Source organism: Choristoneura fumiferana, chromosome 8 (assembly GCF_025370935.1).
Source record: "Choristoneura fumiferana chromosome 8, NRCan_CFum_1, whole genome shotgun sequence".
In the NCBI taxonomy this organism is placed as follows: Eukaryota; Metazoa; Arthropoda; class Insecta; order Lepidoptera; family Tortricidae; genus Choristoneura; species Choristoneura fumiferana.
The window spans coordinates 10,249,884-10,274,991 of NC_133479.1; the positions used below are offsets into that span (position 1 = coordinate 10,249,884).

The following is a 25,108-nucleotide window of genomic DNA, read 5'->3' on the forward strand; positions in this document are numbered from 1 at the left end:
AAACAAGGTGTGATAATGACGTTTATAAAGCGTTTTATAATAGGTGTCGCCGTCGTATAAAACTGGAGTTATTTGAATGCACAATTCCATTTGCTAGCCTCAAGTTTTGAGAGGAGGCCTGTGCTCTGCGGTGGGACGCAAAGGCCGAGATGATGATAATGATGATGCGTTTGCCACACCTTAAGCAAGCAACAAAATGGACTAATACATGCTCACAAGTCTAGATTCTAGACTAAAAACTAACATAGAAGAGTGCTGAGAAGTATCTAGACTCCTAATACTGTATTTGGATCCAATCCATACTCAGACATGTCAACGCATAATTTCATATTCACACTACATTTACATATTTGTTATGCCTTTAATATGAGAAATAAAACAAAATTAAAGATAAATTTGTATTAAGTAAAAGCAATTATTAGGTTAAGAACTAAAGTAATTTTGATTAGTTTTTGTAATTGCTACACATAAATAATTAATAGCACTGATCAGCATTATATTGTGACTGTTTAAATAATATACATACCATTCAATAATATGCATTCATTCAATAATATGCATTCAGCTGTTATTTATATTTTGCAGTTAGGAGCAAGAATGCATCATGTTCAATTGTTTAAAGACTGTTTTTCATACAACATCATACAATTTTTATACAGTAGGTATCTGCTCCAAAGTTCAAGTACAACAATGAACTTTAAAGACAAAGATGTCAACCACCTTTAAGTTGCATGTATATTTAAAATAAATTTAGTGAAAGTGAGACCCTCTAAAGTTAATTAACATCATGCCACTAGCTGTTAGAAATTGCAGTACTGGAGTTTTTAAACTCAGGATATTGACATCATTCCACTGCTAAAACTGAATGGAAACTGCTGAGTACTGGCTCATAATGACCAATAATTCTAACAGAATATAATATTGCAAATAAGTCAACAATAAGAAAATACAGTCTATCTCATTGTGTACAATAATTCAAGGCAGCAGAAGTTGTTGTGTCATAATATGATAAAGTCCACTTCATTTATGGAAACTGCTACAAGTCATCATCTGAATCAAGGGCGGCCCTTCTCCTGTCAAATTTGACAGTACTGGCTGTCTTAGGCATCTGCTGGTTGAGTGACTCGAGAAGCTGAATCAGTTCTTGCTCCGAGATCTTGTTGCGTACTTGACCCATCTGGGCCATTCTGCAGATCATGTTTTCCACCATTGCACCTTTCTCTGGTTTGCTTAGCTTGATAGTATTCACTGCAATATAATTGAAGCATGTTTATTTCAAAATATACTGTGTGGCAAAAAATCTGGCCCTCAAATGTATGCAGTAACCGGTAATTTTGTATGAGTGAGTATATTTTACTCCCTACAAAAACTATTTAAAGGAATGAATTTATGAGTATGGGCCTGGTTCACCACTCATTGATAAACATTATATGACAGATAAATGTGTTGCTCTCTCTATTTTTTTAGACAAAACAAACAGAGATGACATCTTAGAGATAATTCGTCATAACAACTTGCCATGTACTTTACTGTACTTTTTACTTAGGTATATATAGGTACTATTTTAAAATTGTTACAGTTCAGTCAGGTATAATTATTCTGTGCTTATTCAGGTTCCAATAGATTGAATTTAAAGGAGGTAATGCAATAAATTGATTGATTTACGAATAACTAAACTTTTTTCTTACATCTGGCCCGAGCGTCCTGACTAAGTGCTTGTGAAAGAATAGTGTTTTTGGCTTCTTCCATAGCCTGCATCCGTTCCTCTTGAGCTTTGCCCTGGTTAGGATCGCCGGTTCCCTGTAATTATTCATCATAATACGTATTAAATCACAGGTAAAACATATAACTTAGTAGGAATGTTGTTGTTCGGAATAAAATAACCTCAATGTTATTTACATATTTACGGCGCAACACTTACTTACCCCATGTTGTGCCTGCATTTGAGCCAAACGTTGCTTCCTGATTTGTTCTAATTCTGGATCATCCATTTTAATAGCAAATTTACGACACGATTTATTTACGTATAAAGATTTTTTAAATTCACTTTAATTCGTAAATTGTCTTGCCTTCTGTCTGTTTTTTGTCTTCTTCTCTCTCTCTCTCTCTCTCTCTCTCTCTCTGTCACGTCACGTCACGGTACGGTAACGTCCGCACCACAGACTATAAAAATTAAAGTCAAGCAAGCATAGCAACATTTGTAAAACGTCAGTCAATATCACGTCAATCTGTTTTATTGACGACAAAAACAAAGGAAGTCATTTTGAATAATTTTAAGCAGGGCTTGTTAACGTTACCAAATTCACACTATAAGTAACGTTAAATAACGGTAAAAATCATAACAATACCAAGTACCGGTATTAAAATTTAACGTTAATTGATAACTTAACATTATTTAACGTTACCTAATTACCGTTATTTTTACCGGGAAATTTACTTTACATTGTAGGGCTTGTTAACGTTACCCAATTCACATTATTATAACGATACCGAAGTAACACGATCGGTAATTTTTGCTATGCTACCGAGTGTTGCCAATTTAGCGCGTGCATACTCGCTCGATAAATGAGGATAACCTGCCATTTAACGTTACCCAAGCTTACCGGTAAATAGTAATATAAATACCATTAAAATGATATAACGATACTTTTGAATTAACGTTAATTTAATGAATAGCTGATAACGTTACCATTTTTTTAACCGGTAAAAAGTTGTATAAGTAACGGTAAGTCGTTTAACGTTAATTATCATTTAACGTTACATCGGTTTGACAGTTGGTAACGTTACCACTTTTTAACGGTATTTAAAGCCCTGATTTTAAGTAATTTTATTTTTTTATTAAATGTACTTTAAATTGGTATATAATTTATTAAAAACTGATTGGTACTTTTGTTTTTATCATTATTTTCATTTGTGACAGAACTTTGGGACTGACTACGTAGTTATTTAGGCAAATAAGATTTAGAAGAAATATCTACTGGTGAAATACCGATACGTAGGTTAGCTGTTAAAGTTGTTAAGTTGAAACCTCTACGTACATGATGTGACACCTTAGTAAAAAAGAAAAAGCTGTGACTTGTCAAATAAATTTGTCGAGTGCTGAAACATAATATTTTATATGATTTACGTTGATTTAATCTTCTACACTGTCACTTGCTAGGGCTTATAGTAAAATATACCCTCTAAGTAAAGTGTGTGATAATAATTAAGGCTGGGAATATACGTCAAGATTCTTCGATTATTACGACAGTCTTTACTGCCAAAAATTTTTTTCAAACATTATTATGAGTACATTTTACCCGAGCGAAGCCGGGTTTTCATCGAGTTGTCCAATAATTACGTACAAAAATCGAGATTTAAAAGAAACTTTTCTCAAACATGCTATGTAATGTTTGTTGTGTTCCATAAAACAGGCTTCAAAATATACTGTTGCAGGCCTAGGCCTGCAAGACAACAGTCTTTTGTTTCAAAATGCAAAACGTCAAATATCACAGACTAATAAGATCAAATATAGTGGCCATTATACACAACTTGAAAAATTAACAATCTGAATTTCTATGATTCATTTATTAGTTACTGAATAAATTCACAGGACTGAATATTCTATATGTAAATATATAAATATTACCGACGCATTTTACGTCAAATTACAATTTAATTTTCATATAAATTATTAATGTAGCTGATTAAATGGGCTGCAGTTCGTGTACAATGGCCCTAAAAACAGAACAGCAAACACAATAAAAAAAAGTTTTGGCGGGAAAATTGACAAGTGTCATTGTCTTTTTTTTTTGATTGACTGGACTTGGGCTTTAGCCATTTTGCAAGTAAGTTTCATTGTCATTTCAAAAGTTTCGTTTAGAAACGTGATTTTTTATTGTTGCAGTCCGTTATATGTACATGTTTTATAGCAATTTCATTTTATGGGGATTATTTTAACGTTTTAAAAAATCATGTTAGATGAAAAAAAAAACACATATAGATGGTAGTTATAATTTGAGTCTGGTACAATTTTAGTTGTCTTACGAATCAAACATTGATTTCTAGTTTTTATTTGTTTTAGTGCATGTTTGAGAAAAGCACTATACAAGCCTCGGCGTGAAAAAACATGCCAGCCTCGTATACCTAGGTATCCGGCCTCGCTTCGCTCGGCCGTCTATACATACTCGGCCTGCAAGCCTTTCTTTCCCGGCCTCTGCAGTAATGTACTATTTCCCGCCCTCTGCAGTAATAGTACAATACTGTAGAGGCCGGGAAGTAGGGGGTTGCCGGCCAAGCAGATATAGATAGGGATGCGAGGCCGACAACCCCAGGTTCCGGCCGAGGCTTGTATACTGCAGGGCTACTCCGAAACTCGAAGTTCGTGTCGTGCGGTCCCTCTCGCTCTCGTATCAAACAGTGTGTCAGAGGGACCGCACGACACGAACTTCGAGTTTCGGAGTAGCCCTGCTGCTTCTCTCATACATGACATAAAATAAAAATAAAACCGGCCAAGAGCGTGTCGGACACGCCCAAAATAGGGTTCCGTAGCTATTACGAAAAAAATAAGTAATACCTATTTTTCTAAGGATTTCGTATTTTATACGGAATCTTCCAAGTTTAGGTATATTTTATACCTTAGGCTGCTATTTACTCAAACTACTAATAATTCTCAAGCAAACTTAGCCGTTACAATATTTTCAAATATTTCCACTCACCGGTTTACATTTTAAAAGGGGGGGGGGGGGGGGGGGTCGATTCGACGCTCGATTCTTATGAAAATTTGCACTTAAAGTTGAATATTTCGCAAACAAATCACTGAATCGAAAAGATGTTTTAGAAACCCCCTAATGGTTTTAAAAGACCTATCCAACGATACCCCACACTACAAGGTTGGATGAGAAAAAAAAAACACCCCACTTTACGTCTATGGGAGCCCTACCCACCTTTTTTTTGCTTTTTTTTGGTACCCTAAAATTTTTATTTTTATGGTACCACTGTCGGCATAGTTTACATATATATTGGTGCAAAATTACAGCTTTTTAGCATTGATTGTCCCTGAGTAAAGCCGCGGACGGACAGACAGGCAGACATGGCGAAACTATAAGGGTTCCGTTTTTGCCATTTTGGCTACGAACCCTAAAACTAAACCTATCACTTAGTAGACATCTCCAAAATGTAGCATTGTAAAATAAACTGCGAAATATTTTAGATATTTATTTATGATCAGTGTGTTTGATTGGCACACCATATCCTCTTGTTTTTTCTATTCGGTGTTTTCATTAACTCCAGGTCGAAAAATACAGGGTTGCACTGTACAACCCTGATTTTGTCTGCTTAGTGTACCTGCAACTTGTATGCTAACCAGACCTGGTAACCTGGTGACCTGGTTGGTTGTGGGTTGTAAAAATAAAATTAAACAAAGTATGGTTAATTCAACTAAAATTGTCATGCCATTGAAGTGTTTGACACTGAACTTGTCCATGATCATTACAAAAAGCCAAAATGGCTATTTTATTGACTGCAACAGCTAATCTCCCAAATGAGATTAGATTAATAGGTCTAAAGGCTGTACTAGCATCCTTCACACATCTAACCATGTACATGGCATGAAATTTCACTGGATCACCTGCAATCGTAATAATGTATAATAATTAAATCACCCATTTAACAAAAATATACATTAATTATGGTCTGTCCCAGAATTCGAGATACTAAAATGACGTTTCATGTGTTACCTGTTTTTTGCGTCTCATAAATAGTGATGTGCCGCAACCGGTTATCACCGAAAGATTTTGTAGGTACCAACGTATGTATGTCGTAAAATATTAAGATATGAACGGATCCGTGCTGTACTAAAATGTAGGGCACTTAGGACATTCTAGAAAAGGTAAAATAGGTCTAATAAAAGTGCGACCGTTTTCGAGATATTTCGACTTTTTATAGATGTTGATGTTTAAGTTTCAATTTCATTCTAAGTAAGTTTTACAACCATATACTTCTCGGCTTTGCTAAGAGGTTGACGTTTCCGTTTTTTCCGAGGCGAAAGTATTTCTTCGCTGCGTCGTCTATGCGACGAAGTACTTGGCTGCTCAGAGTCCATGTTTAATCAAACAAAACAACAAAAACACGACCAAACAAAACAAAATTAACAAATAAAAAGTCTATCTCAACTAATTTAACAAATAACGTCAACAGCAACAATAACACGAGAAAACGCACTGATCACATCCGATGACAATACGAGTAAAGTAACGAAAATCGGTTGAATACCACTTGAATACGAAAAACATGAACAATGACGTTGTGTGATATCTGAGGGCCTACTCCGGAATTCGAAAATCAAAGTTCGTACCGTAACGTCCCTCTCACTTACGTATTAAATTAAATAGTAGTGTCAGAAGGACGGAACGACACGAACTTCGATTTTCGAATTTCGTAGTAGCCCTGCTGGCCCTGACTACGAAATCCAAAACTCGAACTTCGTATCAACATACGAAGTTCGAGTTTTGGATTTCGTCCCGCTGACGCTTATCTCATTCAATACGCGAGTGAAAGGGACGGAGCCATACGAACTTCGTTTTTCTAGTTTTGTAGTAGCCCCTCTGTATTATTTTTTACGTTGGCACTAAGTGATGAACACTGTATTTTTACCTGTGCTTAGATTTCATCACTTTATCGTATGATAAAGTAAAATGGAAAGTAGAATATTGAATGCATTAATGTTATTTTTGCTATCGTAAAATAAACATTTTATCGGTTATTTACGAAACCGAAATCACGGAGCAGCACTGTTCCTTTTATGCTGGCCACATTATTTTTACGTTTGACATTTCAGACTGTCATTTTAGTATCTCGAATTCTGGGACAGACCATAATGTTAATGTTATGTTGTATGTTAATTCAAATTTCAATTACTATACCTGGATAGAGTAGGTAGTGACATCCAAATTTAGAACCACTGGTGATATGATGTCCTTGCTCCCATAAATAATTAAATATTAAAAAGTGTGATTGGTCATCTCTTGATGCAGAAGAGTTTATTGCATCCACACTGACTTTTTTCTTCTCTTAAAAAGGAATTAATGTAAACAGAGTTGCAAAAATGTTGTAATGCAGATTGCTCAACTGGTTGATTCACTAAAAATATTATACCTGTATCAATGTGGTGCTGAGTAGGTAAATGCAGTAACACATGAGCAGGCAGTAATGCTGGTAATTTATCTATTTCTTCTTGTAACAATGTTTCCTTGTTTAAATTACTATCTGTAAAAATACATTTGTCATGATATGATATTGAGGTCTCCATAAGGCGTCCCGCGCACCATAGTGGTGCCCAACTGTTTGTAACTTGTCAATTAACAGTAAGTACCTGGGCGACCTCAGGCTATAACTCGGTAACCAGTGTTTTTCCAGAGATGAGACCCAGTTAGATCGAGTTTTCATCCCGAAAAACCCCTACATACCAAATTTCATCAAAATCGTTGTAGCCGTTTCTGAGATTCTGATTATATATATATATATATACACAAGAATTGCTTGTTTAAAGGTATTAGATATTTATTTATACATTGGTATTGCTCCAATTGTAGCGACACTAATTTGAAATTTGGCAGATATATTTCTTGGGGATCATAGAGTAGCTCTAAGAAGGGATTCTTTGAAATTTCCACTGCAAATGTTGTTGGGCCTTACGAGGATAATAATATAAAGCTATACCTGAAACACCTTTTGACAAAAGTTTTTGCCTTTTACCAGCAACTATTATGTCAATTTTTTGTGCAATTTGCTCTATTCTTCTCTTCTTTAGTGCTTCTGTCTGTTCTGTCAAAATTCTAAAATAATAAATAATTCAGTTAGGCTTTTTAATTAATAATTAAAGTCCAAATGGAGTATATTGTGGTATAAAAGGGTTCCCAGAATTTAAAAATATGTATAAATATAAGAATGTAAAATCACAATTAGCTTAATATGAGACTATTTCTTTAACTTTATTGTTTTATTTTCTCATAACACTAGGTTTTTTTTTGATTACATTAAATCAAACATGAATGGTAAATTTAAGACTAGGTACATAACATACAGTCAATGTCATAAATAAGTGATCACTTTTGTTGCTTTCAGTTGTTACACAATTTTGTATGGCTTTTCAAACATGATGTGAAACTTTAACAGTTGTCTTGTCACTTTAACGTTAATTGTACTACAAGCATATTATTATCTGATAACAAAAAAACTATTATTTTATATTCCTTTTTTTACATAAAATATTGGCAAGTAATTACTATTTGACGTAGGGAATGACAAATTAATAGTTATTTGACTATCTCTATAACAACTATACACAGCATCTAATACAAACAAAGATTAGATAGAGTGCATATAAATAAATACCTCTCCTCCATAGCCTTTACTTCTTGCTTTTCTTCTTCATTTGGTTTAATACTAATGTTTGGAAGTTCATACAATTCACATATTCCTCTCTTGACTAATAATACTGCTTCTTCGTACATTAGTGCCATAGGTAATCCTGTGAAGGATATGATAATTAAAAACATAATAAATTATGTTTGATTAATAAAAATTGGAAAATACAAATGTCTTGGCGTTTATGAAGCTATACCCAAAGATTATCAAAACTTACCCATAAAGTCATTCTGCCTAGGAAAGGATGGTAAGGATCCAACAAGAGCTCCACATATTCTGTGTTCTGAGCGTAGAGTGAACCAATCTAATAAAATGTAAAATAAAAAAGTAAATTGTAATTATATATGTAAGTTATTATTTTTATTATTCCCCTTAATGGCGGCCAAGGTAAAGGTATATGTAGGTTAAACATTTAAATTCAAACCTTCTGCATTCCATACATATGCAATTCCGTTTTCAACGAACAGAGATATCATTATAGTGTATTTCTATTTTTCAATCTCGTGAGAAATACTAAGCTGTTATGATATTATACTATATTTATGTATTTTGAACTTCTAGCCGTAAATAAGTAACCAAAGAGTATATAATCACTGCGTTTTTTTTTTTTTTTTTTTTTCCTGGCTCGCGCGGCTTGCGCATCCGCCACTGTACTGCAGGGCTACTATGAAACTCGAAACTCGATGTTCGTGTCGTGCGGTCCCTCTGACACTTATACTACTTAATACGAGAGTGAGAGGGACGGTACAATACGAACTTCGAGTTTCGATTTACGTAGTAGCCCCGCTGTATCTGTCATTGCTTTTCCGAGGTAAAAAAAACAAAATGTCGGTTATGTCTGCAAAGTTTTAGAAAACTTGTGGTTTTACAGTTTTTCCAACCTTTTTTTGCCGTTTTTTTAGTGAGTTGTGTTTTCATTTGTGTTTTAGTGCTTCCTCCTCCGTTAAATTCTCCTCTGATTTAGCGTCGAGACGAGATAGACTGATTTTAGTATCTATGATCTACTGAACGTAATTGTTAAATATTATGTCTTTTCTCATTTGCTGCGTGCCTGGATGCATGACGAGAAGTGGAAAAGGTAACCATTCTAATAAATTAGTTTACCAATTGTAAGGTTGAGCTTTCAGTCTCTCATAAAATACCTATTGAAGTAAGCTTGGCAAAGGCGAATGATATCGCTAGGTATACATTCTAACTGTATTTAAAAGGTTAATAATAATCATTAACCGTTGTTGAAATAGGGTTTCTTATTTTGATCAATGTTTTTGGCACCACAGCCATCGTATCACATCGTTATTATGCCGAAAAATATGCTGAGAGCCCTATGTCTCTGATTAAGGATAACAGATGGAATGATGATGAGGCTACCTCTGCGCTTTCCAGAGAAAAAAGGTCTTAAAAGACAGACACATCATATAAGCCTTTATATACCTATATTATAAGGGATCATATATGTGATCATTTATGGGGTTCCTTTTTTTTCTTTTGTGGCACAAGTTCAAATTTGTTTTATGAGAATAAAGCACAATTGCACATTATATGTAAGAACAAGTGTGCACTTGTGCTTTTTATGAATCTGAAAAAAGAGTATAACATAACTTATTTTTATTTTTAGGTGTAAGTCTTCATGCATTCCCAGATCCGGCGAAGGAAATGAACAGATTTCGAACGTGGGTTCAGAATGTTGGTGGTGATATTGTTTACCTGGATAGTTGGTGGTGATATTGTTTACCTGGATAGCCCCTTAGTCACATTTTACATGTGCTTAACATGCATAGTCTATTGCAAAAACTTATATATTAATAAATGGCGATTGATGAAACTGAATTAAAACCTTTTGCTTCCCTTGCTTTTTATCCCAACCCGTCATAGCGCAGAGATCTAAGCAAAATAGTAGTAAGACCATTAAAAGTAATACGTGGTATATTAACATTTGGTAAGTACTGATTTTTATAGTAAAATTTCCTAAGTGCCGTGAACTTAGTTGTCTTCTTCTATTTTGCACTATCTCATACATTTTTACTTAATTTTATCTATAGGCGTAATATTGATAATCTACAGGATGAAATTTAGGACTTAATATAAAATTTGTGTTTCATGCTCAGTTAACGCTGGTTAGTATAGTGCATTTACTCTTTTGTTGAAATAAATCTAAAAAAAATTGTGGTTTCTATACATTGTTGAAATACGAAATCATGAACAATGTATGGAAACCGGAAATTTCATCAGACTTATTTCAACAAAAGAAGTAATGCATTATATTACCCAGCAATAACTGAGCATGAAACATTAATTGTATAGATAGCTATGTATACGTAAGCGTACGCACGCACACATGCATAGGCGCGAGCTTTAACAATGAGAACTAGATGGCACCTCTTTCCATACAAACCAATACAAGTTCTGAGATACCCGTCTATCTCCCTATATATACTGTAGTCTTTGTAATAAGTTTTCATTTCATTGGCAAATGGGTATGTATAGTGAATAACGTAATTTTATCAGAAAAGTATCGTTCATTCAAATGTTTATTTATGTTTGTTTAAGAATTTTACGGCTAGTATCGATTTATGACATAAGTACTTGGTGATACTAGGGTGATACAATACAAATGAACAATAAAAACTACGAGCGCTGCACTCATTGCAACCGTCGTAAATGGCTTACGACGGGTTGCCTTCGTAAATGGTTAAAACCAATGGAATGCAAACATTTGCAACGAACCATCGATAGCAAAAGAGATTATAGCAATGCTGAAATAGTTCACTGTGTGTTTCTACCTGAAAGGAAACCTCCAATGAATCCAAGCAAATTTGTAAAATTTTGGAAAAACAAATTGTTTATTTCTGGCAGTGTCCGGTCTTTGCAAAGATATTTTGGCAACAAAACCAATGGAGAAGATCATATTTGCAATATAAGCAACAAAAACAGATGTAATGATCCCTCTACATTGGAAAAACGAACTGCAATCATCTCAGAGAGCGAAGATAAGAAGGTCACTGAATATAGTAAACAAGTAATGAAATGTCAACATTCAGATGGTCATTCGGTTCTAAGAGGACACCACCAACACGAGTCTTTGGAAACTTGTGCCATATATTGTCAGCTTTCCAAGTGAGTATACATAATGATTATAATGCATGCCATTTCATTATTATTTATTCTGTAGTTGCATTGTGATGGTGGAATGAATGACTAATATACATCACCATTTGAATTCAATTCAATATTTGACGACCGGATGGTCAAGTGGTTAGAGAACCTGACTACGAAGCTTAAGGTCCCGGGTTCGAATCCCGACCAGGGCAGATATTTGTATGAATAATACAAATGTTTGTTCTCGGGTCTTGGATGTTTAATATGTATTTAAGTGTGTATTTATCAATATATGTATGTTTATCCTTTGCCTAGTGTCCATAGTACAAGCTTTGCTTAGTTTGAGACTAGGTCAACTGGTGTCAAGCCCATCATGATTATTTATTTTTTATTTTTATTTAATTCCAGACATGGCTGGTATTGGGGTGGGATATCAGCCAGCGAGGCGGATGAGCTGTTGGCAGGTCAACATGATAATGTGTTCCTTGTACGGGATTCTTACGACTCCCGGCATATCCTTTGTGTCTCTTTCCGCTGTGTAGGAAGAACACTACATGCCAGACTCCGACATGCAAATGGACTATTTTCATTGAATAATGAAACGTTTGTGCCTGCAAATAGGATATCTGAACATTGTTCTGCTGTAAATGTAAAAGCTAATCTTTTCGAAATGCCAGTCAAATTAGCTAGACCTTTAAACAGGTGATTTAAATTATACTTATTTTTATACATGTAGATGCAATTCTTAAAATATATTAATTTTGAAAGTAGCACGTACATCCTCATTATTAGGGGGAAAACATATATTATGACCATATGTCGCACTTCAGCGGGCATTTTGCGGGCCTGCCATTTGGTAAGGTTCACAAATCAATTTTCGAGTTGTCATAATAAAGTATTTGTACTTGGTATTTCGTACCTAGTATTTGTAATGTGTAATTTCAAACACCTTAGCAACTTAGGCTGTATGTTAGTTTGGTATCTATTTTTATTGGCAAAATTTGGAAAAAATATTTGCATAATATGCTCAGTTGTTAAATTAAATATACTACATACTTTTACTTTATTTCAATCTTATTTTTATTTAAAATTGAATGGTAATAAAAAAGATACCTAAATAACATACATCCTTAGTTGCTAAGATATTTGGAATTGCACTTTACAAATACCAGGTAGCAAATACTAAGTACAAATACTACATATGAAAACTCGAAAATTGATTTGTGAACCTTACCAAATGACAGGCCCGCAAAATGTCCGCTGGAGTGTGAAGTATGTATATGACTTGCCAAATGATACATTATGGCTTGTTGTGAATTCTTTTTTTTTGCATTTTTGACCTTGTCTGAAACTTGAACAATTATAGAAGTTCTTTAGCTTTTCTTTAGTTATTGAATTCAGCAAAGCCTATAAAGTCTGTACTCTTGTCTGTCTGTAAATGCATTTGTAGTTTTTAAATTAGTAGGGAAAATTATAAATCATTGTTATATTTTCATTGTTTCAGATTTGCAAGACTGGATTCCCTACAAATGATCTGCAGATTTGTTATAAGGCAAACAGTTTCTGCTGAAATATGGAGTAAATTACCCCTGCCCCCAAATTTGATATCTTATCTGTCGACAGGCAGTGATTACATAGTACCCACATAGCTCCTTCAATTCTAATGTTGTGCCTTGATACATCAAATGTATGATTGGCAATATTTACAACTGACCACTTGAGTAGCTTGTAACATGTTATATATGGTTCCTGATTGGTCAGTTCAGAGTGTATGTATGAATGTTGTCAGCCTACTCTTATAAATATATCAAAATGAAAAAAGTATTTATACATTTTTATACAAAACATATTATATTTTATTATAAATAATCTGTGTATTGTTATGATGTGTTTTATATGTAAATTAATGAGTAATGAACTTGTAATGAAACAAAGTAAATTCGCAAAACATCTTTACTCAGCTAAAACTAATTAACAAATACTGCCAGTCACAAAAACACATTAAGTAAGTACCTATTATCTGTTGAAAATAATGTTTTTATATTGTGTTCTTTAAATATTATACTCTTCAAATTACTTCAGTGGATTCATTCCCAACACATTTTTAGCCTGTAAAAAAAATATTAATTAACAAAACGAACTTTACTTCATGAGACTCCAACCCAAGTATTTTTTTTAATATAAGAATTTTAAACTTAATGGCCGAAAGTTAAATTTTTTTTTTAGACAGTCTTAGGAGGTTAACTAATTCAACACTTAAGAGGCTGACAAGACCTAATTTTGTTGAAATTGATGTTATTTAAGCAGTTTTTTAAGAAAAACTATTTGTTCTAGCTCATCAAAAAAAATATATGTTAATATTCATCATATTTCAAAGATAATGGACGGACTCGATACATAATTGGACGAAATCGGCTCGATAAAAAAAAAATTGCAAAGATTGGTCTAAAATCATCTTTAAACGGTTCTATGTCTTTATTTTTTAGACGTATGAGTCTGTATTAAGCCAGGCAATTAAAATATCGAGTAAGACTTCTTATTAGTTTATTAAAATAAATCGCTAAGGAAGCTGTGTTACAAAAACGGAATATTTTCTTAGAAGGAAGAGTGGCGCCATCTGCGGCCAAATATTAAAACTTGAACCTGCGTTCATAGAGTATGCTACATAAAACCTTTAAAGTTAATATTTCAACACTCCCACTTAATTTTACAAGGTTATATGTAATCTACGTACACCCTCACTGTACAAAAACTAAAAAGATCAACTTAAAACCATTGAGACACCAATACAAAGGCTAACTTATCCCTATGTATATAGTTCAATCCAACTTACTTATGACATACTAACAAAACTTAAAACAGCACTCTGTCTATAATCTGCCTAAATTTACAAAAAGGCAGAGCCTTAGTAAGAAAATCTGCCAATTGAGATGAACTTTCAACATATTTAATACTTATTATATTACTTTCAACTTTTTCTCTTATGAAATTGTATCTGACATCAATGTGCTTACTTCTCTTGTGAAAAACTGGATTATGAATCAATTTAATTGCACTCTGATTATCAATATTTAAAGTTACAGATATTTGAGGCTCATTAATGTCTAGCAAAAATTGCCTAAGCCACAATATTTCCTTAGCTGCATCGCCAGCAGCCATATATTCTGACTCTGTAGTGGACAGTGCCACGGTGTTCTGCTTTCTACTACACCATGTAACAGGCCCACCATTCATAAGAAATATGTATCCAGTATTCGACCTTCTGGTGTCCACATCTCCGGCAAAATCAGAATCTGAATACCCTACCAGCTCACTATCACCATAGTACCGAATTGACTTTTCTTTTGTATTAATTAAATACCTTATAATTCGCTTTAGAGCATTGACATGTGCAACACCAGGGTTGTTGACATACCTACTCACAAGGTTAACTGCATAAGATATATCAGGTCTAGATACAGATGACAAAAACAATAAGGCTCCCACTGCCTCCCTATATGGGAACTTATTACACTCAACAATTTCATTTTTTTTCAACTGTACACTAACATCTGCAGGTGTAGTACAACCCTTAGCATCTGTCATATTAAATTTCTTAATTATGCTCTCTATGTACCGCTTTTGACTGATAGTCACACATCCTTGCTTTTGACTTATCTCCATGCCAATAAAACAATTACAATCTAACACTTTTATTTCAAATTTCTGTCTTAAGTCATTTAAAATGATGGCTAAAATATTTCTACTCTTTGAGATTAATAATCCATCATCAACATAGATAATTAGCAATACTTTGATATTATCAAAATATCCTACAAATACACAATTGTCAGATTGGCATGGTTTGAACCCATATGTAGTTAAAAAGAACAAAACTTTTATTCCAGCATCTAGAACTCTGTTTAAGCCCATATAATGATTTGTTCAACTTACATACTTTAGATGACTCAACCTGAACACCTTCTGGTACCTCCATGTAGATCTCCTCTGACAGCTCGCCATACAGGAAAGCGGTCTTCACATCAAACTGCTGCATCTGGAGGTCATTTTTAGCTGCTATACTTAATAATAATCTGATAGAATCATACCGACAAGTAGGAGAGAATGTTTCTGTGTAATCAATGTCCTTTACTTGTGTGAATCCTCGAGCACATAATCTTGCTTTGTACCTTTGTACTTCTTTACTCTCTTTCACACAAAACACCCATTTACATGTAATAGGCTTCTTTTCTGTTCTATCAGTTATTGTCCAGGTATTATTATTCTCATGAGACTGAAGCTCATCTTCAATGGCTTTCTTCCATTCCCGACAATTTGTACCAGTAATTGCGTCTTCATATGTTTTTGGTATCTCGATTTCAATAAAATTTGCTTCCAAATTTCTATTATGCCTGGGTCGAAGCGTCATATTGCTTCTGAGCTCATCTTCAAGTGAAAAATATCTAGTAGGGTGATATGTTTCATCAATATCATTGACAACACTCTGCATACTGTCATCAGATGATGTTTCTTGCGCATTGTCTGTTTGTGAAGTGTCATTTTGCGATACAGATAATATTCCTTGTTCTTGTTCATTTTCGTTTACCTTTATTTCATCATCATTTACTTTTATCTGTGCAAAATTTTCTCTTCGTTCTAGGATACAATTTTCATCAAACTTTACATCTCTGGATATAGTTATTTTTCTTGTAGTTTGATCATACATTCTATAGTTTTCTTGGTCATATCCGACCAACAACATCTTCACACTTTTCTTATCTAACTTCTTTCTTTTTTCTTTTGCGATGTGTACATAGCCCACAGAGCCAAAAATTCTCACATGCTGTAGACTTGGTTTTTCTCCATACCAGAGCTCATATGGAGAAACATCAGGTGTCTGGCTGGATAATTTTCTGTTTAATAGGTATACTGCGCAGTGTACAGCTTCTGCCCACAAATTCAAGGCAACATCTTTAGCATAGAGCATAGACCTGGCACTTTCCATTATGGTCCTTAATTCTCTCTCGGCCCGGCCATTCTGTTGGGGTGTGTAAGGGGCTGTACACTCATGCTTTATTCCTCGATCATCCAGATATTTCTTAAATTCATTATTCACATACTCACGACCATTATCTGTGTGAAGAGTGCGCACGTCATGCAAGAACTTGTTGTTTACAATTGCATTATATTTTATGAAACAATCAAGCACTTCACTTTTCTGTTTCATGAAGTAAATATGGCGATAACTTGTTGCTCCATCTTTGAAAAGAACAAAATATCTCATTCCTGACACAGACAGTTCCTCTATAGGGCCACAGACATCACTATAAACAATATCTCCAGGCTGAGATGGGCCCCTATGGGATGTCTTGAACGGTAGCCTTGCTTGCTTGCCATATTGACAGGCTTCACAAACAAAAGTATCACTTCCAGTCACTACCACAGGAATAGCACCATTCTTACTCATGTTTTGAATTTCTTTTATATTCACATGACCTAGTCTCTCATGCCACACTTTAATGTTTGAATGCACTACATTACAACTTTCTTGCTTCACAATTTTAATGTCCAACTCATACAGATTGTTCTCTTTTAACTGGGCGCACATCACAACTAAATTGTCTTTCATTAAAACTGCACTTTGATTATTCTTCACTATTATGTACCCTCTTCTGGTAGCTGCTCCTTCAGAAAATAGATTTCTCCTCAGATCAGGCACATAAAGTACATCTTTTAATATACTTTGCTCCCACTGTCCCTTAACCAGTTTGCTTATTAAAATAGAACCTTTGCCACATACTTGAACATCTTGTTTATTTCCCAATTTGACAGTTCTATTTGCATCTCCACTTTGATACTCAATGAGCTCGCAGAAAATTCTCGCTTGTATGTCATATGCATTGAGGCTCCGCTATCCAATATCCATACATTCTCTCCATGCGATGGAGAAGAACTATTCTCAGCACTAAATGCTAACATGTCTGGCTGCTCTTGGTTCTTGCGAACAGATTTCTTTGGTGCTTTGCAGTCTCTTGCAAAGTGACCCCTTTTATTACAATTGTAACATATAAAGCGATGACTTGAGTTGACTTGATTTGTATTTCCTTTAGCTTTCACATGTTTCACATTGCTTTTACTAGTCACAAGAGCCATCTCACTGCTTGTATCTTTAACAAGACTCGCCTCCTCATCAATCAACCTTGACGTCAAGTTCTGAATAGTCTGACTGGCTGGGTTAAGTGACAACCAAGCCTGTCGAAGCGAACGATATGATGATGGCAATGTACTCAATATTTTCGTTATTATTGCAGTGTCACTAAGTTCTTCACCAGATTCTCGTAATTGTTTTGCTAAGCTTTCCACTTTCGAGACATGTTGTGCCATCGTGTCACTTGAACTATAACAATATTGATAGAATTTTTCGTGCACCATCATCTTGTTAAATTCCGACTTGTGTTCATAAATTGCTTCTAATTTGGTCATTACTTCTTTCGCTGTTTCACAATTTTCTATCAGAGAAATCTGATTGAGATCCATCGATGAGGTTAAAATAAACATAGCCAACCCATCTTTCTTATTCCATGATAGTAACTGGTCGGCATTTTCAGGTTTTAATTCATTTATATCTATGCCTTTCGCTCGTAAAGCACACTTAACCTGAAACTTCCACTGCTTGAAGTTACGACCATCAAATTTTTCAATTTTCATCGAGTTTGCAACCTCCATTTTTAATTTCGCCGGACGGCTGCCGGTCTCGTGAATAACTTTGAAAAAAACTCTGCTCTTTACTCTTTTTACGCAGTGAATACTAATATTTCACGTATCCTGGGCCATAACCTATTAAGCCAGGCAATTAAAATATCGAGTAAGACTTCTTATTAGTTTATTAAAATAAATCGCTAAGGAAGCTGTGTTACAAAAACGGAATATTTTCTTAGAAGGAAGAGTGGCGCCATCTGCGGCCAAATATTAAAACTTGAACCTGCGTTCATAGAGTATGCTACATAAAACCTTTAAAGTTAATATTTCAACAGTCTGCAATAAAAAAATGAAGTGAACATATTCATATCTAAATAACTAACGAGTCATATTTCACAAACAATCCATACTTTTTTTATTTCAATATTTATTTATTATTATCATCCGAAACCCGGCTGCTCAGTTACAGCGACAGTGGGCTCTCGTTTACTCCGATACAAACAGACAGTGTGCGTCGACGCGCAGTGCTAGACGGACCTATGCTTCTCGTTTGCGCATCGAAAACTTGTATTAAAATCTATGAACTGTGTGCATACTTATCAGAGTTTAGTTTATAAGAAGCGTAAATATTTAATTAAGCGTGCTAACTGTAAATATTATATTATAATGGGGAATAAAGACAAAAATAAAAGGGTAGCAAAAAAGCGCTCGTATCGTCAAAAATACGATAGGATGATTGAATTTGTAAAGTAAGTACTTTTAATTTACTATATTGATAAACTTTGAGGTCAAGGTCGACGCTCGATTTACGACCTTATAGTCTGATCTCAAGCCGAGCGCTGGTATTCTGCTGCACTATTCGTAAGGACTAATGTCGTGTGATAATAAAATATCTGTACTTACAACAGCTGATTGGTCAATGCACTACCTACTTCGATATTTGTTTGATCTTGAATCGCAACTTATAAAACAATATTTCTTGTACATATTTTAGTAAAAATAAAGGTATGAAGCAAAACGCAGAGAAAAATTAAGAGCAAAATCAACAATCGGGAATGGACTTGCATACCTACGTAATTAATTTACTTAGTCCTTATCATAATTATAGATACATTATAAACACATTGTTGGTACAACTATAAAACACTAACAATAAATAAATATACAAAAATATTTACAATACAAATTTACTCGGGTAGCTAGCTAGTATAACGTGAACTCATGACATGTAACAATTATGCGTAATCCGCGGGCGCACTTACTGGTTAATGTGAAACTCATTCAGTTTTACACCTTCGTACAGTGATATAAGGTCCTCATTAAAACGCCTCTTCAGATGCAGTTACGGCTATGCCCAGGAAAGTTTTGTTTGCATAGAGCTATGAAGTGTTAGAATCGATTGTTAGCTTTATTTGGACGCAGTAACGCACAGTTATATCAATTTATTTATGTACCTACTAACTTTGATGTCAGTCGTTAGTAGTCAGTCAAAACCTACTTGTACGCGATATTTAAATTATAGTGATTTTTGAAATCTATCATTTTAATTCATAAATCCTCTAGGTAATTTCATTGATGACCGTTCCTTGTCCTTTTTTTTTATTCGACTGGATGACAAACGAGCAAGTGGGTCTCCTGATGGTAACTAAGAGATCACCACCGCCCATAAACATCAGCAACACCAGGGATATTGCAGATGCGTTGCCACTCTAGAGGCTTAAGATGGAATACCTCAAGTGCCAGTAATTTCACCCGGCTGCCTTTATTACCTGTCACACAAATCCTTCCAAATTCGTATGATTGATGATTAATAAATTGTTCACTTCTCATGCTGTTGAAATGTAACTTTAGTCTCTGCATATTGGGACTAAAGCTCCTCATTAATCTCCAGGGATTAAAGTAGTTTTTTTTATTTACGTTGGGAACCCCTAAAATAGCTCGTTTTATGCTATTGTTCTACAATCTACTATTTCAAAACAACAACAACAAGTTGCTCAACTGACACTCGCCGGATCTCAGACTACCACCGCCATTCGTTTTTCGTGTGTCGCATCATCCCGACTGCTCGTGTAAAAATCAACTTAAATCTTTTAATCCGCAACTTTTTGCTAATTTAATATCTCAAAATGGGTAAAATCATGATGATATCTTAATGACATCATGATGATATCTTAATTCATTATAATCATACATTAGCTAATACCTACAAAAATACTGTCATTTTTTCTAATAAATCTTAACTACTTATATTACATATCCAAATTTCATTCAATCTGCTCACACTTTAATTACGAAAATGAATTAAAAACCAACTATATTTTTTTAACGATGTCCTGTCTGTTTTCTTCTGCACTCTATAGGAACCTTACAGGAGTTAACGCCATCTACCGGCAGGCGTGTTGATGTCTGATCGCGGTCGCTAGCCGAATGCAAATAGTTATAGTCATACTTGTTAGAGACAAATGCTGCACTTCGTGAAGAAAGCAAGCCGCTTTGCACAGTGATAGTACAGGCTAAACTGAGTGATTTGACTCGCAGCAGCGGAAGTTTCACCCCTTAGGAACAGAGATGGCGCCACTTCTTAAAAAATATTTCAAAAAATTCTACAAGCTAAAGTAATAGACCGATTTCAATGTTTAATATCTCAAATGAGAGCCTATTATATACGTTACTTATAAAAAAATACAAAAAAATATTTACAAAAAACTTTTGTCAAAATGCCATCTTAAGTTTTTTTTTCTTACCTGATTTGTAGTTTTACTTGATTGCTTAAAAAAACTGTATGCAACATGGATGGTTTAATGCATATACATATTACTGAGTACATAACAAGTATTTAAAAAAAAACCGACACCGATACCTATCATATTTAACGAAATATGAAAGTTTAAATGTGAGCACAAATTTCTTTAAAAAAATTTCAAGAAATTCTACAAGCTAAACTAATAAACCGATTTCAATGTTTAATATCCCAAATTAAAGCTCATAACATTCTTTATTGACAAAAAAATATAAAAAATATTTACTTAAAACTTTTGGCAAAAAAACACCATCACAAGTTTTTTTTTCTTACCTGATTGGTAGTTTTTATTTGATTGCTTATAAAACTGTATGCAAGAATTGTTTAATGCATATACATATTACTGAGTACATAACAAGTATTTAAAAAAAATTCGACACCGATACCTATCATATTTCACGAAATATGAAAGTTTAAATGTGAGCACAAATTTCGTTAAAAAAATTCAATAAATTCTACAAGCTAAACTAATAAACCGATTTAAATGTTTAATATCCCAAATTAAAGCTCATGAAATTCATTATGTAGAAAAAATATTAAAATATATTTACTGAAAACTTTACCAAAAAACGCCATCTTAAGTTTTATTTCTTACCTAATTGGTAGTTTTTACTTGATTGCTTAAAAACATTGTATGTTGTATGCAACATGAATGGTTTAATGCATACTTACATATATTTCTGAGTAAATAACAAGTATTATAAAAACCGACACCGATACCTTTCATACTTCACGAAATATTTAAGTTTAATTGTGCACGCTTTTCTTACAAATAAATTTCAACGAAATCTTCAAGTGAAACTAGTTCTCTGATTTTAATGTTTAATATTAAATGAAAAGAAGAACGAAAGTACCTAATTTATTGAAGAAAGAAAGTTTCCTGGTGTTACGAAAAAATATAATTACTTTAAAATTAGTAATTATTAAGACAAAAAATAAAAACTACCGTTTCCGGCATAGTTGGTTCTGAGAAGTAATATATATTGCTTAGTAGTTGCGAATTTATTTAAAAAATAGCTTTTATCTGATAGGTAGGACTACAGCTTATAGATATGTCACATTTGAAATAAATGACTATGAACATCAATGTTTATCAAATATTTAAATTAAAACCTAGAAGTCCTCTTCGGGTTCATCGGCATAGATGTAGAACTGAAAAGGAAAGTCGTTTTGAAGTACTTGTGCTATTCCAATACTACAAAATCACAGATCTTTAGACACGGACTGTGTTGCTGTAATTACTGTTGAATTATTTGTGCCTAGTTGATTACCATTAGATCTAAAACTTTGTGCCTACCTGTGGAAATCAGTGGTCAGCATACAAAATAACCCTGCATTGAATATTATACTAACTTACTTTTGATTTGTACAGCCACCTTTGCAGGATTTACACTGGGCAGTGCATGGTAAGCTGACCCGACGACACCACAACGCATGGTATCGCAGCCAGATTTGCAGCCACAATGGTCCAAGAGGCTTAATTGCAACCAAATCGCTGTAACTGCCGACAATTCTGGAGTCCTTCTCTTTTGCCTTAGTCCATCCATCCAAGAAGATGGACATGGTATGGACTTCTCTATAAACATACACTGCGTGCAGCTTACCAAGCGGGCCAAATAGGGAGAAACGCTCTGAAACCAGAAGTTTCCGTACCATGTCCATCTTCTTGGGATGGACTAAGGCAAAGAGAGTTGTCAAAAGAAAGTAAGCCTCTTGGACCATTAAGTATTGTGGCTGCAAATCTGGCTGCGATACCATGCGTTGGGGGTGTCGTCGGGTCAGCTTACCATGCACTGCCCAGTGTAAATCCTGCAAAGGTGGCTGTACAAATCAAAAGTAAGTTAATATAATATTCAATGCAGGGTTATTTTGTATGCTGACCACTGATTTCCACAGGTAGGCACAAAATTTTAGATCTAATGGTAATCAACTAGGCACAAAAATAATTCAACAGTAATTACAGCAACACAGTCCGTGTCTAAAGATCTGTGATTTTGTATATTGGAATAACACAAGTACTTCAAAACGACTTTTCCTTTTCAGTTCTACATCTATGCCGATGAACCCGAAGAGGACTTATAGGTTTTAATTTAAATATTTGATAAACATTGATGTTCATAGTCATTTATTTCAAATGTGACATATCTATAAGCTGTAGTCCTACCTATCAGATAAAAAGCTATTTTTTAAATAAATTCGCCAACTACTAAGCAATATATATTACTTCTCAGAACCAACTATGCCGGAAACGGTATAGTTTTTATTTTTGTCTTAATAATTACTAATTTTAAAGTAATTATATTTTTTCGTAACACCAGGAAAAACTTCTTTTTTCAATAAATTAGGTAATTTCGTTCTTCTTTTCATTTAATTAAACATTAAAATCAGAGAACTAGTTTCACTTGAAGATTTCGTTGAAATTTATTTGTAAGAAAAGCGTGCACAATTAAACTTAAATATTTCGTGAAGTATGAAAGGTATCGGTGTCGGTTTTTTTTTATAATACTTGTTATATACTCAGAAATATATGTAAGTATGCATTAAACCATTCATGTTGCATACAACATACAATGTTTTTAAGCAATCAAGTAAAAACTACCAATTAGGTAAGAAATAAAAACTTAGATGGCGTTTTTTGGTAAAAGTTTTCAGTAAATAATTTTAATATTTTTTTCTACATAATGAATTTCATGAGCTTTAATTTGGGATATTAAACATTTAAATCGGTTTATTAGTTTAGCTTGTAGAATTTATTGAATTTTTTTAACGAAATTTGTGCTCACATTTAAACTTTCATATTTCGTGAAATATGATAGGTATCGGTGTCGAATTTTTTTTAAATACTTGGTATGTACTCAGTAATATGTATATGCATTAAACCATTCATGTTGCATACAGTTTTATAAGCAATCAAATAAAAACTACCAATCAGGTAAGAAAAAAAAACTTGAGATGGTGTTTTTTGCCAAAAGTTTTCAGTAAATATTTTTTTTATATTTTTTTATCAATAAAGAATGTTATGAGCTTTAATTTGGATATTAAACATTGAAATCGGTTTATTAGTTTAGCTTGTAGAATTTTTGAAATATTTTTAAAAGAAATTTGTGCTCGCATTTAAACTTTCATATTTCGTTAAATATGATAGGTATCGGTGTCGGCTTTTTTTTAAAATACTCGTTATGTACTCAGTAATATGTATATGCATTAAACCATTCATGTTGCATACAGTTTTTTTAAGCAGTCAAGTAAAAACTACAAATCAGGTAAGAAAAAAACTTAAGATGGCATTTTTTGACAAATTTTTTTGTAAATATTTTTTTGTATTTTTTATAAGTAACGTATATAATAGGCTCTCATTTAAGATATTAAACATTGAAATCGGTCTATTACTTTAGCTTGTAGAATTTTTTGAAATATTGTTTAAAGAAGTGGCGCCATCTCTGTTCCTAAGGGTGAAACTTCCGCTGCTGCGAGTCAAATCACTCAGTTTAGTCTGTACTATCACTGTGCAAAGCGGCTTGCTTTCTTCACGAAGTGCAGCATCCGGCCAAAAATGGCCTTAACAAGTAGACTATTAAGCTCTTCGCCGCTCACTATGAAATAGCGCTGGGAGCAAGTAGGCGGAGCCAAAAATCCCGAATCCTCAAGGGCATTTGGTGTTGACAGCGTCTTAAATAAATAATTAAGATGACAGATTTATGAAGGAACTACTCTACTTAGGTAGGCAAGTACTTAATTTTTATTATTCCAATACTAGCTTGTGCCCGCGGCTTCGTCGCGCGTGAAATTCAGTTATCGCGTGGTTCCCTCAGTAACTGTGCATTTTCGGGATAAAAAAGTAGCCTATATCAATCTAGCCATAAACTATCTCTATGCCAAAAAAAACGTCGATCCGTTTCGACGTGACAGACGGACAAACAAACAAACAACAACTCATACACTTTCGCATCATTATTATTAGTATGAAGAGTTTTTACAATACAATACAATCAAGTATGGATTAAAGAGAAAAGATCTCACCGTTACAAAAGCAGCACTTAAAGTTTGTGGTGTTGCTGAGACAGGATTCAAGCTAAGTGCTGCTCGAAGTAACTCTGTATTCTAATACGTGCTGTGATGAAACTCCTC

The 25,108-nt window shown here is 33.9% G+C and overlaps 3 protein-coding genes and 2 long non-coding RNA genes across 6 annotated transcripts; 2 read left to right on the plus strand and 3 right to left on the minus strand.

Moving 5' to 3' along the window:
- Nucleotides 1-384: 384 nt before the first annotated feature.
- On the minus strand, nt 385-2,086 carry PDCD-5 (programmed cell death 5). The gene is made up of 3 exons (XM_074090567.1): nt 1,926-2,086; nt 1,689-1,800; nt 385-1,248 (listed from the first exon to the last, which is right to left on the minus strand). The coding sequence occupies exons 1-3, from the start codon at nt 1,989-1,991 to the stop codon at nt 1,037-1,039; spliced, it is 390 nt and encodes a 129-aa protein (XP_073946668.1). The 5' UTR covers nt 1,992-2,086; the 3' UTR covers nt 385-1,036.
- A 3,322-nt stretch (nt 2,087-5,408) lies between these two features.
- Tsen34 (tRNA splicing endonuclease subunit 34) lies at nt 5,409-8,984 on the minus strand. The gene is made up of 7 exons (XM_074091136.1): nt 8,831-8,984; nt 8,624-8,710; nt 8,374-8,509; nt 7,699-7,814; nt 7,135-7,245; nt 6,903-7,049; nt 5,409-5,608 (listed from the first exon to the last, which is right to left on the minus strand). Exons 1-7 carry the CDS (start codon nt 8,880-8,882, stop codon nt 5,415-5,417), a joined length of 843 nt encoding a protein of 280 aa, XP_073947237.1. The 5' UTR covers nt 8,883-8,984; the 3' UTR covers nt 5,409-5,414.
- A 110-nt stretch (nt 8,985-9,094) lies between these two features.
- LOC141430443 (uncharacterized) lies at nt 9,095-10,233 on the plus strand. Its single transcript, XR_012451644.1, has 2 exons — nt 9,095-9,484; nt 10,022-10,233. It is a non-coding gene; the product is annotated as an uncharacterized lncRNA (long non-coding RNA).
- Nucleotides 10,234-10,618: 385 nt separating this feature from the next.
- Nucleotides 10,619-13,579, plus strand: LOC141430440 (uncharacterized). Of its 2 annotated transcripts, XM_074091135.1 has the most exons (4): nt 10,619-10,880; nt 10,954-11,520; nt 11,911-12,204; nt 13,007-13,579. In XM_074091135.1, the coding sequence occupies exons 2-4, from the start codon at nt 11,018-11,020 to the stop codon at nt 13,149-13,151; spliced, it is 942 nt and encodes a 313-aa protein (XP_073947236.1). In that variant the 5' UTR covers nt 10,619-10,880; nt 10,954-11,017; the 3' UTR covers nt 13,152-13,579. The 2 variants fall into 2 exon arrangements, with proteins under 2 accessions (XP_073947236.1, XP_073947235.1); XM_074091134.1 differs by having other exon boundaries at nt 10,620-11,520.
- Nucleotides 13,442-25,100, minus strand: LOC141430442 (uncharacterized). The gene is made up of 2 exons (XR_012451643.1): nt 25,001-25,100; nt 13,442-13,611 (listed from the first exon to the last, which is right to left on the minus strand). It is a non-coding gene; the product is annotated as an uncharacterized lncRNA (long non-coding RNA).
- Nucleotides 25,101-25,108: the final 8 nt, after the last annotated feature.

What these genes read in the sequence shown, in the direction of transcription:
- PDCD-5 (XM_074090567.1), bottom strand. Translation starts at nt 1,991, where the DNA reads ATGGATGATCCAGAATTAGAACAAATCAGGAAGCAACGTTTGGCTCAA. An exon ending in AAATGCAGGCACAACATGGG is followed by an intron (nt 1,801 to 1,925) that starts GTAAGTAAGTGT and finishes GAATAATTACAG; the next exon opens with GGAACCGGCGATCCTAACCA. An exon ending in TCAGGACGCTCGGGCCAGAT is followed by an intron (nt 1,249 to 1,688) that starts GTAAGAAAAAAG and finishes ATTATATTGCAG; the next exon opens with TGAATACTATCAAGCTAAGC.
- LOC141430440 (XM_074091135.1), top strand. Translation starts at nt 11,018, where the DNA reads ATGAACAATAAAAACTACGAGCGCTGCACTCATTGCAACCGTCGTAAA. An exon ending in ATATATTGTCAGCTTTCCAA is followed by an intron (nt 11,521 to 11,910) that starts GTGAGTATACAT and finishes ATTTAATTCCAG; the next exon opens with ACATGGCTGGTATTGGGGTG. An exon ending in TTAGCTAGACCTTTAAACAG is followed by an intron (nt 12,205 to 13,006) that starts GTGATTTAAATT and finishes TCATTGTTTCAG; the next exon opens with ATTTGCAAGACTGGATTCCC.
- Tsen34 (XM_074091136.1), bottom strand. Translation starts at nt 8,882, where the DNA reads ATGATATCTCTGTTCGTTGAAAACGGAATTGCATATGTATGGAATGCA. An exon ending in ATATGTATGGAATGCAGAAG is followed by an intron (nt 8,711 to 8,830) that starts GTTTGAATTTAA and finishes ACATTTTATTAG; the next exon opens with ATTGGTTCACTCTACGCTCA. An exon ending in TTTGTCAAAAGGTGTTTCAG is followed by an intron (nt 7,246 to 7,698) that starts GTATAGCTTTAT and finishes GTATTTTTACAG; the next exon opens with ATAGTAATTTAAACAAGGAA.